This window comes from Echeneis naucrates, chromosome 15 (assembly GCF_900963305.1).
Source record: "Echeneis naucrates chromosome 15, fEcheNa1.1, whole genome shotgun sequence".
Lineage (NCBI taxonomy): Eukaryota > Metazoa > Chordata > Actinopteri > Carangiformes > Echeneidae > Echeneis > Echeneis naucrates.
Window position 1 is genome coordinate 9,918,701 of NC_042525.1, and position 16,521 is coordinate 9,935,221.

The window sequence follows — 16,521 nt, forward strand, 5'->3', positions numbered from 1 at the left end:
GACAGACGCACAGCTTGTTTTTGTAGAGATTAGATGATGAAAGGTTTACAAACACAAAATAGGCTCAGCAATGGGGAACTATATTGAAATGTATGTTGATACTTGTGGCACGTGAGATATTGTGCTAAAACAGCTGGTTAATGTCCCCACAGCTCCACTGTAGGGAATCTTCTGGGTCTTCTGTCCTGAGTCTCTCGTTCACTTGTCTCATGGCCGCTGCGCAGTGTGACCGGCCTGAGCGTTCCTCATTAAGCAGGTGGCCTTGTGGGTAATGTGTGACATAGTCAACACGTAGCCGTGTTGTGTTGCGTGTTTGTCTCTCTCTGCAGTGAATGGTGAGAAGTAACACCAGCTCTATCTGCTGTAAGCTTTATAGTCAGCGTGATAAAACTCATAAAAGTCCTGTGTTGTGATGTTGAAGGAAGAAAATAGCTGAATAAATCCGGTCCATGTGTCCAACTACTCCGCCTCTCCTCTTAGCCCGGACTGCTAGTTACCATGGTTACCAGCGTCCACGAGCCAAGCTATGGTGAAACAGACTTAGCTTTATAGCTAGCTACACTAGCATAAGCTGAGCTAGCTAAATTTCGGAGCCGCGACTCTAACTCACTAATTCGCGCCTCCATTTGTGCCGTCAACCTGAATCTATGACAAGAAGTACTATCATAAAAGGAGGCAGAGGAGGAACTAGACATGGCGCGCACAGGAAAGTCTATTAATCAAGGTGAATAGCAGAGACAGCAACATGAGGTAACACACAGCAAACCATCAGGGACCGGATCCTCCACAGCCGGTCAGTGGAGGTCTATATGTTTTGTACAGATGAGAAACTAGACCAGACCCCTCCATAAATTAGAGACTAGACCAGAGGTCTCCAAATCCAATCCTGGATGTTTCCTGACTCAAATGAGTGATTCCTGATCAGACTTCAGCAGAGTTTGATGACGAGCTGATCATTTGAATCAGGAAACATCTAAAACATGCAGGACAGTGTCCTTCCAGGACCGGAGTTTTATACTTACCAAATTTTTTAAGTAAACATTTTTGTACTTTTACTTAAGTAATATTTTGGCAAAGCTACTTTTATTTGTATTGGAGTAATATTTGACAAGGAGAACTTTTACTCAAGTAGTGAAGTTATGTACTCTGTCCACCTCTGCCTTTTACATCATCACTGTCAATGTATGACGTCTGTGCTCCATTCTCTTCTTTTATCTTCCTCCCACCTTTCTGTAACCCTCCGCTTCCAGATCTCTTTACCGTAACCGATCTTTTCTAAGGATTCCTCTGGCTGCAAGGCCGAGGTTCTCCTCTCTCAGGAGCCTCAGGTTTGTTCGCCCTCACAGTGCTACAAACAAGGGAATGCCCCCACTTATCCTTCCCCCAAATTCATGTTCTTAACATGCTTTGGTGCAGTTGGGTATATAATATGGAGAAGCAGAATTTAAAAAAAAAAAGAAAAAAAAAAAGAGAAAAAAAAAAGTCTTTCCCACCCACCACAAGGGAGTAGTTAAATTTTCAGATTGCTACTTTTTTGCATGCTGAAATGTACATATGCCTCAGGAAATAAAATGGCCCCATTAGTTCCACTTTGTGAATTTCAAAGGTTCAGTGTTGTGCTTATGTGTCTGCACTTGTCTCCCTATATGTTGGAAAACACTCTTGAATCCCAGATATTGCATGCAGACTCCATACTCCACAATGACGACATGGTCAATATGCATGTGTATATTTTGGCCTGAAGCCAAGTCACCCTTTACTTTGTGGATGTTATGCAACAGTATTATTATTCAGCCTCCAGCTTCTGGGTCATGGTCTTGTTTGTACACCACCACACTGTTTACCCCTGTCTCTGGCTGCTAATCCATTCCTCTTCATGGAATCGTATGCCATGTCCAAAGCCAACATGCTATGAAGAACACACAAAGTTCATGCAAATCTCCTTCATGTGAAGGGATTTCACTTGCCTGTGCTTTCATGGTACACAGTGTCTCTGTGCTCTGAGCCTATCCAGTTTCTCCTGTAAGCCAGTGGTGCTCTGGAGAGATGATAATTTTACAGGCCTGGGGGGGGGATTTAAGATCAGGTCCAAACATGCTTCAAATACAACTTTCTTTTGATAATGGCCATATTTCAATCTGGTTTTTTTTTTTCTTTTTTCTTTTTTTTTTTATTCATCCAGAGGAAAGCCTGGGTAGCAAGTGACTCCCCAGAGCTGTAAATAAATTGGTCAACCCAGCTGTGAAAATCATGCCTCAGCATTGACCCTCACAATGCACTCCTGTGTGGCATCCTTTAATTTTTTTCTATGGCACTGTTTATTCATGGCTATCCCTCTTTCCCATCAGGCCATACCTGGAAGAGCCCCGCAATGTCATTGTGCACAAAGGTGCAGAGCCTCTTGGCATCTCCATTGTCAGTGGGGAGAACGGAGGAATCTTTGTTTCTAAAGTTACTGGAGGCAGCATTGCCCACCAGGCAGGATTGGAGTATGGAGACCAACTACTGGAGGTAAAAACAACCTATGGTCTGTTCCAGATTTGGGTAACATAAATAACAGAATTTGTCTATGGCCTAACTAAAATATATTCATCAGTATTGTCAAAGTTTCCAAGATTTGAATGTTTGTTGAAGTTCATGAATTGAATTGTTTTTACTTCATATAAACTGGCTGCCTAAAACTAATATTACACTGTAATGTCCTACCAAGTGAGTACATGCTGTACCTGTGAATGGTGAACAGTTTGACTAGCTCAAAGAAAAAGACCTAAGGAGGAGGAATGGTTTTGAAGTAAATGAGGTCCTCGTACCAAAACTTTGCAGAGACTGAATTGCTTGTTATCTTTATTTATTTATTTTTTTTGGGCGGGGGGGTTTAATGCTTCTTCACACACATAACGTTTGTCATGAACCCTTTGGAAGTGATATAATCTGCTGCTCTCCCTTCAATAACAAAGCCATGATCTAAACAAAATGCAATTTTAAAATTTTTTTTTCTGCACTGTGTCAATGAAATATGAGTGTAAATACCATACAAGTAAACTTCTTTACGTATATTTTTAACTGGGTTAACCTGAAGGTGATTAAGTGAAGGCCAATTTTCACCTCAGTGGGAACAACATTGCATCCTCTGCAGTTCTGTTCAATATAGTCCCACTGTGTTGTGAATGACGATGCATGCATAAAAAAAAAAAAAAAAAAACAATCATAAATATGCATTAGTGACTTTACATAATCACAACAAAGCATGCATTGCTTCAGCACTTCTGAATTGCAAATAAAGCTACAGATGTTTCAAGGGAAATAATGGTTGCCTGGACCCTTTTCAGAGCATAGAGTATGCACTATATTTTTTTTCTAAAGCTAGGAAAATGGATGTAAAGTTAATCCTCTGTCAGCTCTCATGAGTATCGTCTCCACCAAGCACTGCTAATCACTTAAAGCCCTTAATAGACTGGGCACATACTGTGTCCATATCTTTCTGGTCTGTTAATAACTCCATCTCTCCAAAAACTCTCCCTAATCACACTTTTCTTCCTTTATCAGTTTAATGGCATCAACTTGCGTAACGCTACGGAGCAGCAGGCTCGTCTCATCATCGGTCAGCAGTGCGACACCATCACCATTATGGCCCAGTACAACCCACACATGTACCAGCTGGGGAACCACTCTCGCTCCAGGTAACATGATGTTTCTTGAAAAGCTACTTGCAGATGTTAAGCAATCGAGGGCGTTAGTAGTGTCCCAGTCGTTCTGCTTGGCTGATTCCTGAATTGGTTTCGTTTTAAGAAGTAGCAGCTGTTGAGATGATACGTTTTCTTTGCGTTTGCATTTTTCTATCTTAATGAACACAGAGGAAGCTCTTAAAACAGCAGTTGCTCATTCAGATGCAAAATGTAGAGAATTAAATAACTTTCAGGCTGTTCGTCTTTATAGATTCTCCATATGCATGGCAGAGTGAAGACCAGTGTGACCTGCACATGCCAGTCAGTCAAAATCCCAATTAATAAATGATTTATTGCTCACAAACTGCCACCACTGTTCTTTTTGGGGTGCTTGGTCAAATTAAAAAAAAAAATCTAATCATTGCAATACTGACCTCACTGTGGCTCTATTAAAGCCTAACAAATATGAAAAGTTAGACTTTTAGCTGTTGTATTTATGTTCAACAAATCTGTAAACAGCAGCCACTCCTACATTATCCACAGACTAATCACACCCTTCTTGATAAAAGGCATCTTACTGTGTTGCATTAAGGTTTGGCTATATTGGGAGAGTACAAGTACAAATTATTGAACTCTTTGACATGCCCTGATGATGCAGTGGGTCACATGAATAATTCCTCAACACTGAAGAACATCATACCTAGTTTCCTGTGTAATAATTTAATCGATTGAGCAAAGAAAATAACCCAAAAAAACTTTGGCTGTGATCTGTGCAGCTCCCGTCTGGAGCCAGTCAGCACTCAGTCAACTCCACAAGGAAGCGGGGCTGCCACCCCCGACAATCACTCAACCATCGACACTCTCAGCGAACAAGACGAGGGCACGCTCACTCCTTCCTCCAAGCAGACCACACCCACTACCAGCCCCCACAATTTCATCAGGTAAACATGCACAAAAACGCTAATAAAACCATTGAAGCTCTTCTCCATAATCTTAAATTGTACATAAAAAAGGAAGCTTCACTCCAATAACTACTCGTTCTGTGCCAGAATGCTGTCTGATGGCAGCAGGAAGGTGGGTGAGCCGCGGCTCGTCACAGTGCGCCGGCCTGGAGTGGAGGTGGGAGTTGCACTCTGTGGAGGGAACCTGCGTGGTGTCTACATAGAAAGCCTAGATGAGGACAGTCCTGCCAGAGGCCCTGATGGGCTCCTACCTGGGGACCTCATCCTAGAGGTATGGATTTGGGTTTCTGCTCAAACTCACAATCTGTTGCGTAGGAATTTTGCAATGGACATAGGAAGAAGTTCATGAAAGTGTTACAAATAGATGTGGTTGATGTAGATTTGTTTTTGTCACACTTGTAATTCTTGAATTTGTAGGGATTTTTTTTTTTGTACTTTCAGTTTTATTCATGGTGTCTAAAAAGATGGTTAGTTTTTTCAAATATGAGACTTTTGGCCCATTTCACATGATGCTATAAATTTTAGATGGACAGTTAAGAGATGTATGAGTAAAAGTAATCTCAAAGCTTAAAGCTAAGACATTTGTTAGTTGTATGCCATGACTGTGACTGAAGACCTGCCCCAAGGGTCTGGCATTTAATTTTTTCTGTTCCTGTCTGTCATTGTTTTTCATTGATCCCTTCCTCGTTTGCGTTCTACATCACTACATTTTGGTGATCTATCCAAGAACATTGCAAACTCATAATAGACAATTCTTGGCATGCTCCCACTTAGCGCTCCACCACAGAGGGCCTGCTATCTGAATTGCCATGCCGCTTTGTCATCAGTCTGCACAGCACCAATCTGTCCTTTAATCTCCCATCCTATTTGTTTTCTTTCTCCAAACATAAAAAATCGATACTGTGACACTTAAATACAGCTGAATGCTCGGATGAAATATCGCTTTTTGCAATTGAACCCTTCACATGGGGCAAATCAATGCACAGATGAGTGTAAACACTTCCAATTCCTCTGCTTCTAACGCAGTTTATTTTTTATTTTATTTTTTTCATGATATGAACTTCACTTGGTCCTTATTAGTTTTATTCAGCTCCCAATCTCTTCTTGTCTTTCAGTATAACTCGGTCAATATGAAGAATAAGACTGCAGAAGAGATGTACGTTGAGATGCTGAAGCCCGCAGATGTGGTGACATTTAAGGTGCAGCATCGGCCAGATGACTTCAGCATGCTGAAAGATGTTCCAGGAGATGGTTTTTATATTAGGTACCTGCATACTATTTATGTACACACCTCACACATGCACACAGTGTTACAGCTCTACAAGATGTACAGCACTAACTTTCCTCAAACAACCTCATACCCATCTATGCTGCTATAATTAAATCATGGCCTTTGCATAAGTTCAAGTCTTTCTCATCCAACCAATTATGTCCTAGATATGCTGCATGATTGCAATGATGCTAATCACACCACAAATTTAGGCTCTCTAATCTCTGTACTCACTATATGCCAACACTGCATCTATTTTAGCACTCGGTAGTTTTTCAGGTCATTGGAAACAACGTTGTATGTGAATGGAAAAAGAAGTGCTAAAATAGTCAGGTTTTATTGTTGGGACTGGATCTGGACATGTTGCTGCAGCTGCTGCAGTCACTTGTCATATAGGCGAGCGGGCTTGTGATGTCATCTGCAGTAAATACACTCAGCCTGCCGGGCTGTCACAGATAGGCTCCTCTGGAATGACTTACGAGGCTCTAACAGGAGGCGAGAGAGTCCTAAAGTGTCAATAGATAAACTTCCTTTTCTAACTCTTTCTATTTCCCTGATTCTTTGTCTTGTTCCCGTCATACCTGGTCTTGTCTGATTCCTCACCTCCTCTCTCACTTAATCAACTTTAGACACTCTGTGGTAACCCGCATTCTGCCCAACTCTTCATAACTATCTATCTTTGTCTCTCCCTCCCACCAGAGCACTTTACGACCGGGTCGGAGAGGCCGAGGGCGACCTCAGTTTTAAGAAGGATGACATCCTGTACGTGGATGAGTCTTTACCAAAGGGCAGCTTTGGGACCTGGATGGCCTGGCAGCTAGATGAGAATGCACAGCAGATCCAGAGGGGGCAGATACCCAGCAAATACATGTGGGTGGAGAATGCAACAGGCATACATGTACTGTACGTCTTTGAGTCAGCAGACAGTTGTGGCATTAGATTAAAGTTGTGACGGTAACAGCTGTCACAACAACTTAAATACTACAGTGGAGTCTTCAGTTCAGACCTCTTTTTACAACAAATTGTCTCTTGACATCTCTCTGAAAAATGTTAATGCGTGAAACTGTTTTTGTTTTAAAATTCTCTCTGACTCCTCCACTTATTTCTGCTTTTGTGAACGTGCGTCTTAGGATGGACCAAGAGTTTTATCGTAGACATAGTGTGACAGAAATGAAGGAAGACTCCAGCAAGACTTTGTCTGCAGCAGCCCGCAGATCCTTCTTCAGAAGGAAACAGAAACACAAGCGCAGCAGCTCCAAAGACAGCAAAGAGATGGTGGCTCTGGATGCCATCAGCACAGACTCCATCCCCTTCCTTGATGGTAAGAAGAAAGCTTTGTATAAGTTGGAATAATAATAAACAGATGTTTGATTGACCCGTGTGCTCTTGGCCTTATAGAGTGTGTGAGCTTGGCATACCAGCGGGTTCAGAAGGTTGAATGCACCTCTCCCCGACCAGTACTCATCCTTGGGCCGCTCACTGATCCGGTCAAAGAGATGCTGGTGAAAGAGTCTCCCGGAAAGTTCTGCAGATGTGTACTGGGTAAGTTCACCTCATCCAGGTATTTCAGTCCTACAAATTCTTAACAATTGTTTGAAAAGTCTCCAGCAGAAATTAAGGAATGTGAATGGATGGGTTAGTTTAGTATTTCTAGTATCACATCTGTTTAAACCATGTAGAATATTCATGCTTCATTCCTTGGGTAGCTTTGTAATAATTTCTGTCTGCAGAGGTGATGAAGGCATCCCAGCAAGCCATCGAACGAGGTGTAAAAGACTGTCTCTTCATCGACTACAAGCGCAGGAGTGGCCATTTTGATGTGACCACTGTTGCTTCTATAAAAGAAATAACAGATAAGGTATGAATCAGCATGTTTTTTCCTCATTTATTTTATCAGGTTTAATCAAGTGGCTTCTGTTTGTCTGGAATTTCTGCCTTTGTTCAAGATAAGTTTTCACTCACAGTTCTTCATGCTGGGATATCAGTGACTGAAACTTCAGATTCCTGTGGCGAAGCCAATGGAAACAGTGCATTGAATTACTTCATCGGTTTAAGTGATGCTCTGTTTTTCTTTGGATGCAGGGCTGTCACTGTTTGCTCGACATCGCCCCGCACGCCATTGAAAGGCTCCACAGTGTCCACATTTATCCAATTGTTGTCTTCATCCGCTACAAAAATGCCAAGCAGATCAAGTAAGTTGCAGACTCTTTCAAAACATAAATCAGGACACACACAATGGTCTCCTCTCACTCTCACACAAAGCAAAGTGCACAAGTATGTGTGCATGTGTGTTTGTATGCCGATGGATGGAACAGGTTAAGCATTCAAACTCTCCATCCCACCATGAACCCTTGGCCGTGTCTAGCCAAGCACCAATCTCCAATACACACACTTGTATTATCCCATTTAGCTGGTGAAATATAACTGTTGAAAGTCTCTCATTATGAATACTGTATCCCTTCTTCATTTGCGGTATGTTCTAAATGCTTGCTATGAATCATGGAACTATGATCGATTTTCAGATTTCTCTCCCAAAGAGCCTTGCTGGCAAAATGTGTTACAATTCTTTTTAAATTTTGAGATGGTTTGAATGATCGAAAGCTCTGAAAATGTTATGATTGCAGTGAACGAATGACAAATGGTGGCTTTATTGAATTTACAGGCTCTGGTCTGAATGATGATCTCCGTTTGTTTGTCGTTTTTTTTTTTTTTTCCCCCAAAGGGAGCAGAAAGATCCGGTTTATCTGCGGGACAAAGTTTCTCAAAAACATTCCAAGGAGCAGTTTGAAAGTGCACAGAAGATAGAGCAAGAGTACAGCAAATTCTTTACAGGTGTGTATACCATTAAACATCTAAAACAAATAAATAAATCAAATGACGCAATAAACAGCTGAGATTCCACTCCAGTATGTATGTATGTATGTATGTATAAACAAACTCAAACTCAGTCAGTACTTAATGAGCCACCTTTTCTTTGCAGGTATTGTCCAAGGTGGCACCCTCCCTTACATTTGCACTCAGATCATGACGATAGTTGATCAAGAACAAAGTAAAGTCCTGTGGACTCCACTCGGCTGCCCTTAGAGGAGACTGGCTGCCACAACAGCAAGCTGCAGCTTTCATCTCCATTCCCCAAACACTAATTAACTCTCACACTATACCAATAGGTACCCTACAACAAGCTAGTTATGTAAATTATTGATATTTTTTTATTTTGTCTTTGTTATGATTTATAATCAGAGCCTCCTTTATTTCTGATGTACTCCGGAGCAGGTTAGTAGCACTGGATCTCGACGTTAGAGTTCATTGAGTCTTCCCTAAGGGTTTCTGGTGGTGTATTTGTAATGCTGCATTGTAAGCATCCGTTTACAGTCAGAAGACAAGTCTGACTCTTGATGTTCAATATTTGCTTGAATGCGTGTCCCTCCCATCTGTGTACACAAACCTCAACACTAATGAAGTTCAGCAATCCTTAACTCGCCCGTGTACCAAATGACATTTGTGGTTTCCCTACAAATATGCACCCATTTGACAATGACTGACAACTAATTGTGTGTGTTTGTCTTTGTGCGTGTGTGTGTGTGTGTGTGTGTGTGTGTATACATGCGTGTGTGTGTATGTGAGAGGAAAAAAACAGCATTGAGACTGTAGTTCACAATTGTAATGGCAATTTCAGATGAGTTGTGTTTCAATGTGAATACAGTGCTATAGAAATGGAATGCCGGGATCAGACATCGCGGTCCTTGTGGTGTTTCATCACAAAAGTGCAAAAGCATCAAAAATTCTTGGAAGTATGCAGCTGTGTTCTCACCGAACCCAACTGCCAGCAGTGATGGCCATGAAAACTCCAAACACATCTCTGTGTGTTCTATGCATTGTCTTTCTATAGTAGCTGGGAGTGTGGACCGTTTATGGGCCTTTCGGAAGTGCCTTCGGAGAAGAAGCCTGATCTGAAACCAGCCCCTACTCACTCAGCCTAAACATTCAGACACATCCTGAAAGCTTTTCTTCGAGGTGAGAAATAATCCCTTCATGTGTCACAGACTTGATGGCGTAGGGGCTGATTTCAGACCAGTACAGTGCATGACAATGGCGAGGTTTTGAGGGTCTGCAGAAGTAGCGGCCAACGGGTTAACTCCTCAGAATGCACTCCAGGGCTAGACAGACCACTGTGTAACTATCATTCTATCTCCTTAACCTATATATAACACTATAAAGTATAACATATACAATATGCAGAGAAATCTAAAAAAAAACCCAACAAAAACACAAATATATATATATATATATAAATATATATTACATGTATTTTCACTAGGTCATACACCTAGGAACGTCTGGCAGTCATGTCTTAGCAGGTATTAGCATGTTTTGTTTTGTTTTTCCTCTTTAATATTCTTTTTATTTTATTTTTTTTTTGTGGTTGGTTGTCAGTCACTTATTGATGTACTCATGAAAAGAGACACTATGAAGCAAACTTTGCAGGGTAATATCTTAAAGGATTTTCCTCTGGTCCGTTTTAAATGTTAGTGACTTTTCATTGTTATTTAATTGTATTTTTTATTGAGGAGGCAAAAAATATTGACAAATATTCTGCCCTTCCTCAAAACCATATTCTGTATCTTAATGTGCCAAAATCCACTAAGGCAACTTTATCCTTTTTATTTCTGTTTTGCACTTGTTTATCTGTGAACCTTAAACGTGTAACTGTTCCTAGGTTTCCAGTAGACTATGAATAGGTACTATATTTTCTACTGTAACTAATTCACATTTTATGTATCGCATCAGTTCCTTACATTTCATTGATGGCCTTTTTATTCTTGATTAGAAAACAAAAAGGATCACTTCTTATTTGAATTATTAAAAAGGGATCTATTCTTGCACAGTTTCTCAAAGGAAAATTAGTCCACAAGTTTGACTATTGGGCTAAAAAAGTAAGCAGAAGCAAACTGTAATGTTACTATTTTTCTGAGTAGATAGCTTATGTTGTAGAGAGCGGGATACAACATGAAGTGGTTGTATTTTTAGAAAGAAGAATCTAGACACCAGGTACTGATCAAATTTTTTTTTTCTTTTCTTTTATTAAAAAGAATGTGATTTGTATGTTGAGACATTAACATGAGAATTAAACTCATTTTCTGTATCACAACATGGACTCTTGGATTTTGTTATTGTATTCTATTTTATTTATTTATTTTTTTACTAATTTTTGTCTTTGTGAAAGTTTCCTCTTGCTCTAATACTGAAAACGTCTCTTGCTTGAAGTGGCATCTCTCTTCTTCAATACCAGGGTTTCTGTTTCCGTAGCTCTGACATGTACAAGCATAAAAGTGAACAGAAATTTTTTTCTGAAAGCATCAACAAAAGAAACGGCCATACATTTGAGTGTGTGGCAATAACTGACAGGTTCTCATCAGGAGTGATAACGATGTGGCCTTGATTCAGCTTTAAAAGTCGCAGCTGCATTCTCGAGTTTATACACAGTTTTAAAAACGCCGTAGGTCGGTCTGTTCTTCAGCAGGGCTGCTGTCATACATCATGTTTATGGAGAGACAGGGACAACTCCATGGTTTGAAAATGCCACAGTACATCACACCAAATTCTATATAAGAGACTGGGATAATGCAGGAATATGATTCTGTTGTGCAACTTCATTTAATCAGGAATCTTATTCAGTTCCATGTCTCTTTATTGAATGGAGGATGAAACCTTCACTGGAGACTTTGTATTATGTTGTATAATCATATAGACCAGAACATTTATTTATCAACCTACATTCAGATAAAATAGAAACTTCCTCACTCCTTCATGTAAACTTAAGAATGAAACCTGGTCATCTTATGTCTTCCTCGTTGAGTACCAGTGGAGGTCTGCAATGGAAATCCCAAAGTGAGCACCCATCTTCTTGTCTTAGATGTTAATTCATGCTTGTTAGCATTGATTCTGCTTTAATATGATCTAGAGTACTTTTTCAAAATTTAAGATCTCATGTAATTTTGCAGAAAAAAAATTATTCTGTGAAATATTTCCTTGAGAGAAGGAGTGCTAAGTTGTTGGTCTCTTATTGCCTCCTCCTGCTCAAACCATACATGTAACCTTGTGATTTTTGAGAATCCCTCCTCAATGTTACAGCTTGCCATAGGAAGGACACAGTGTCCATTATAATTCTCCAGGGCTCGCAGAAAACAGGTCAGAGTTTGGGAACATGAATAAGTTGTGTTTCTGCATCATTGTATGAGAGTTGCTTTCCATGCAGCTGGACGGCCTGTAGCTGCACCAGATCTTGCTGGTTGATTGGATTCCTTTAGCTCATGGTTGTTTCCTCCGAGCTCTGTGTCCAGGGTCCTCTGGCTGATGATGTCAGAGTGAATGACTACCCTCCAGCTGCCTGTCAGATTCACTGGGCCAAGAGAGCATCTAGTGTCTCCAGAACATCCACATCCACTGCCTCGAACTGCCTGCAACTCAGTGGCACATTTGTGAGAGCAGTCATTCCTTGAAACAAGCTGCTGTGACTCTAGTCACTTCACGCTTTTCTCAATTTTTTACTTCAAACTCTATCTGATATACTGTAGGTGCAGGTCTTCTATGTCGTGCCCCAAATTCTTCACGTCCTTCAAGTTTCCCCTCGCCTATTTTAGAAAGGGGGTATGGTCTCCAGCCCTCCTGCTGAGGTGTCTGTTTCAAGACAGCTGCTGACAGCTCAACCGAACTTGAGAAGTCTCAAGTTTGACGGCTAAGGATCTTTGTAGTCCTCAGCGGTCTGTAGATGTGGCCTTTCCCAGCGCACATTAAACCTCGTTGTCAGAGTGAAGAGACGCGTTTCTCTCTCTCTCTCACCGTCCCTGGCTGGATGGGATGAACAGGTCCCGTTCTCCAGCATGTTAACTCCAGCACATCCTGATGTCCTGTGGGATTACCACCTGACTGCTCTCACATTAATCCCCTCATCTGTTAGTGCTGAGACCCCTCCGGCTAAAGCTCTGAAGAAAACATTGCGTATATTGCGTGATAACCTGCTCAAGCAACAGCTGGTCTTTCATTTTGGGAGTGGGGGACTTTATGACATGTAACATATGTAGCAGGTGCTGCTGATGTTCACACTCTCTTGGGGTCTTATTTTTGCTTTTGATTTTGAATCTCACTTGACTTGAACACAGTGTGTGTGTTGTGCTAAAACTGATTTCCCTCTTGTTTTCCTTTCTTGTATTTGGTTGTTGTATTATAGGCATAGTTCTGTGAATAGAAAGCCTCTGTTAATTGGACCCGTGATTTGCACCTCACACATTTCCTGAGGATTTCATCACTTATTTAATAAAGATGAGCATTAATAAAACATTTCCTCATTGGGAGTCTTGTCTTTATCCCTTCTCAACTGAAATCACCTTGGAACTGGCAATAATCTTTTGTTCTTTTACAAAGAAGTAATATTTGAAATAAAAATGTCAGTGAATCTTGCCCTTGGGTTGCTGTGGAAGAGCAGCGTTTACCTTTAATGGGACACTTCATCTTTTCACCAGCAGGAGGACCATTTCAGAGTTGCTACTCAGGGCCCTCCCTGATTCTTATCAGCCTGAACAGATCAGGGGCCTTCTGTGGCATTACAGGCCATAAATAAAGCTCAACAATGTACATAACATTGGCGCTGTATCTTAAAGCTGAAGCTTGGATTTGGTTCCATATGTTTTGTTACAGGGTCATTTGGAAAGAAAACCGCGTGGCGTAAACAGAACACAGATCACTGAGAGTATTTTAATGATTTAAAACATGATGCCTCTGTGTTTTTTTCCTCTGTTCCTTGCATTGAATATACCAGCCTGTGATGGGAAGCAGTGTTGTCATACATTATTTCATACATCTACATATTCAGTGGTGTCATTATGCTTGTTGAGCCATTCATAACTTTGAAGGGCTATAATTTACAGATCCCCTTGTCGGCTGTGTTTTACACTTCTCCCCTATCCCGGGTTAAAAGATTCTGTTACAGCAGCTATTTCTGTATAAGCACTAAAATTTCCCTGAAAATAAATTACCATCATGAGCAGATAACACATATCTCCTTCAAAACTTTCTTGAGATCAAGTGTCACAATCCCACACGTTGTTGGAGATTTATTGGTCCCTCCAAAAACATGTCATTGTGACTGATGTTTGTTATTCACGTTGCCTTTGCACATGCAGAAGGGGATGAAATTCTTTAATTGTGCTGCGACATTGTATTTTGAATTAAAAGTATTCAGGGTCAGATTATTGAAAGTTTATCACATACAACCTCCAACAAGTCTGGAGCCTGGTGCCACAGGTGGCTGCGTGCACCTGCCTGGTCTGGTGCTCAGGGGTCAGTGGTTATTCAGGGCCCCGAGCCAGCTGTTTCCCACCCTTTAGCTCCTTTTGGTGTGGCTGGTGGCTGCTTCAGGGGCATCCTACTAAACTGCTGCTGGTCATGCCTCACAAGTCATCACCAACCCGCACATGTTTTTACTCTAATTTGTCAGCTAAAAGTCCAAGCATGCTAAAATAATTAACGGGGAAGGAAATCAATTTCCTCTGTGCGTGTGAGTCCCTTTTTACTATTTATGATTGGAATCTTTTTTTTTTTTTTTTTTAAATCAAGTTAATTTCTCGAAATGAAAAGAGGGACGCCCATCATCAGAAAATGAAAAGTGAGGCACTATCCTTAATGAAAATTCACTCCAGTGTCATTTCCCCTGCAGGGTCTGAGAGTGTTTCAGCCAATCAGTGATGAGTGACCTCACTTTGTTGTCTTTTTATTGTATATTGGTTGTCACTACTGGTTCCCCAAATGAGGGCTCATCGTTTGCTATGATGTTTATATCGTAATCTATAACCAGGAAAAAAATGTAGGGCTGCTGGAGCCTTTCTTAGCCTCTTTGCCTTCGCCACATGCGTCACTGGCGCGCACTAAACACGCAGTCCAGCAGCAGGGAGGCAGGCCGGTCAGATGGACGTGTCCCCGGTCCGTTTTGATTATCCGCGCCTGGCTCCGCCCTCCTACCTGTAACCCCCCCACATCCTCCTCCTCCCCTCCGGAGCGGAACTGACAGGCGCTCTCTCTCAGCTGGCCGCTCGGTGCCAGGGCTGCAGGGGGGACCGAATGGAGACAGCCACATCCGCCCGAGCTTCAGTCCGCTGCACGGAGAACCGACGGCCGAGACGCCCGCAAGACCATGTAGTCCTCCGCGTCTGACGGGTGACCAACTGTAGAGCTAAATCCACCTCGGTGCGTGTTTTTTTTAGTAAAAAAATTCATTTTATTACACAGTGACGCTTGAAGAAAGTGAAATCGACTGTCTTACCCTCCAACACACACACACACACACACACACTGCTAATCCACCGGATCCCTGAATGGAAGACGGCTAGTGACAGAGAGGTCGGCTCTCCGAGATCAGGCTGCAAATTAGTTGTTTTCTTTGTTTTCTCTTTTTGTTTTTGATTTTCTTTCTGCTCCACTGTCGCTGCTGCTCACCATCAGCGTCGGCGGCCGCCGTGGCTGCGTTCGGTGGCCGTCCTTGCCATGGTGGTCGGCGGTGGAGGAGCCGGAGAGCTGCTGGAGATGAGCGCCGCTTCAGATTCGTCATTTTTGCGGATTTAAATGTGTCCGTCCGAGCGGCCGCACTTCCCGCTCAGGTCCGCGCGCCCGGTGCCTCGCGCCGTCACCAGTAAACGATAGGCTGCTGAGATACAGAGACTCCATCAGTTGGGTGAACACAAACTACAGCCAGCAAGGGTTTTTATTTATTTTAATTTTTTTTAAAGCAATATGGCTGGTGAGTGGGGCTGGGGACGCTGGCACAGGCTCTCCACGGCTCCTAAATGCTAGCTGAAGCAGATGGCACCGTTCCCCATGGAAGCGACAGCTCTATGAGGACAAGCAATATCAATAATAATATCAATCCGGACTCTTCAATCTTAATATCCAAGATGGAAGACGTTGTCATCCCGTTCTCGTCCGAGGTGCCCTGCGACAATAATGGACAGCGCATGTGGTGGGCATTCCTCGCCTCCTCCATGGTGACGTTTTTTGGGGGTCTCTTTATCATCCTTCTATGGAGGACCCTCAAATATCTGTGGACTGTTTGCTGCCACTGCAACATCAAAAACAAGGTATGGCCTCCACTCCCACACTGTAAAAAACAAAACAAAAACAAAAACCAAACAAAACCAATCTCCCACATATATTCACTGATGCACATAATGGAGACATCTCTGTCACATTGGCCTTGATTTCTCACTCTCTGATCACATCTCCACTGTGCTGGATGTCATGGTTTTTCTCATAATACGCATCCTACACGTCCATTAAACAGAGTAAGGGCCCATTGCAGTGCCTTTAAAATGAAAACATCCCTTGTAGATAATTGTTTTTATCCCTTAGATAAAGGAAGGGGTGGTGTTGTATGACATATGGGCGGGATGTGAGGAGGGCAATGCCTTCATTTTATTTTGCTTCACAACTCTTGTCTCATGAGCTTGTAACTTCTATGGTGAGGGTAAACATCTGAGATACAAGCAAACACACGATCCTGCTCATTCCACCAGTGAGACCTAATGAAATCCACTGAGAGTGCTGATGCAGGGCCCAGTGACATCAAGGCTGTCCC

General features: G+C 42.0%; 2 protein-coding genes across 11 annotated transcripts in view; both read left to right on the top strand.

Moving 5' to 3' along the window:
• dlg5a (discs, large homolog 5a (Drosophila)) overlaps positions 1 to 11,040 on the top strand; it is a 37,681-nt gene extending 26,641 nt beyond the window's left edge. For both annotated transcript variants that reach the window (XM_029521462.1, XM_029521463.1), the window contains exons 22-33: positions 2,349 to 2,511; positions 3,547 to 3,680; positions 4,442 to 4,606; positions 4,715 to 4,898; positions 5,743 to 5,891; positions 6,597 to 6,767; positions 7,028 to 7,218; positions 7,296 to 7,439; positions 7,628 to 7,755; positions 7,980 to 8,089; positions 8,620 to 8,729; positions 8,878 to 11,040. In XM_029521462.1, the coding sequence (XP_029377322.1) occupies positions 2,349 to 2,511; positions 3,547 to 3,680; positions 4,442 to 4,606; positions 4,715 to 4,898; positions 5,743 to 5,891; positions 6,597 to 6,767; positions 7,028 to 7,218; positions 7,296 to 7,439; positions 7,628 to 7,755; positions 7,980 to 8,089; positions 8,620 to 8,729; positions 8,878 to 8,981 (1,753 nt within the window). In that variant the 3' untranslated portion in view covers positions 8,982 to 11,040. The remainder of the gene's footprint in view (positions 1 to 2,348; positions 2,512 to 3,546; positions 3,681 to 4,441; positions 4,607 to 4,714; positions 4,899 to 5,742; positions 5,892 to 6,596; positions 6,768 to 7,027; positions 7,219 to 7,295; positions 7,440 to 7,627; positions 7,756 to 7,979; positions 8,090 to 8,619; positions 8,730 to 8,877) is intronic.
• Positions 11,041 to 15,014: 3,974 nt separating this feature from the next.
• kcnma1a (potassium large conductance calcium-activated channel, subfamily M, alpha member 1a) overlaps positions 15,015 to 16,521 on the top strand; it is a 119,376-nt gene continuing 117,869 nt past the window's right edge. For all 9 annotated transcript variants that reach the window (XM_029521286.1, XM_029521289.1, XM_029521284.1 and 6 more), the window contains exon 1: positions 15,015 to 16,024. In XM_029521286.1, the coding sequence (XP_029377146.1) occupies positions 15,734 to 16,024 (291 nt within the window). In that variant the 5' untranslated portion in view covers positions 15,015 to 15,733. The remainder of the gene's footprint in view (positions 16,025 to 16,521) is intronic.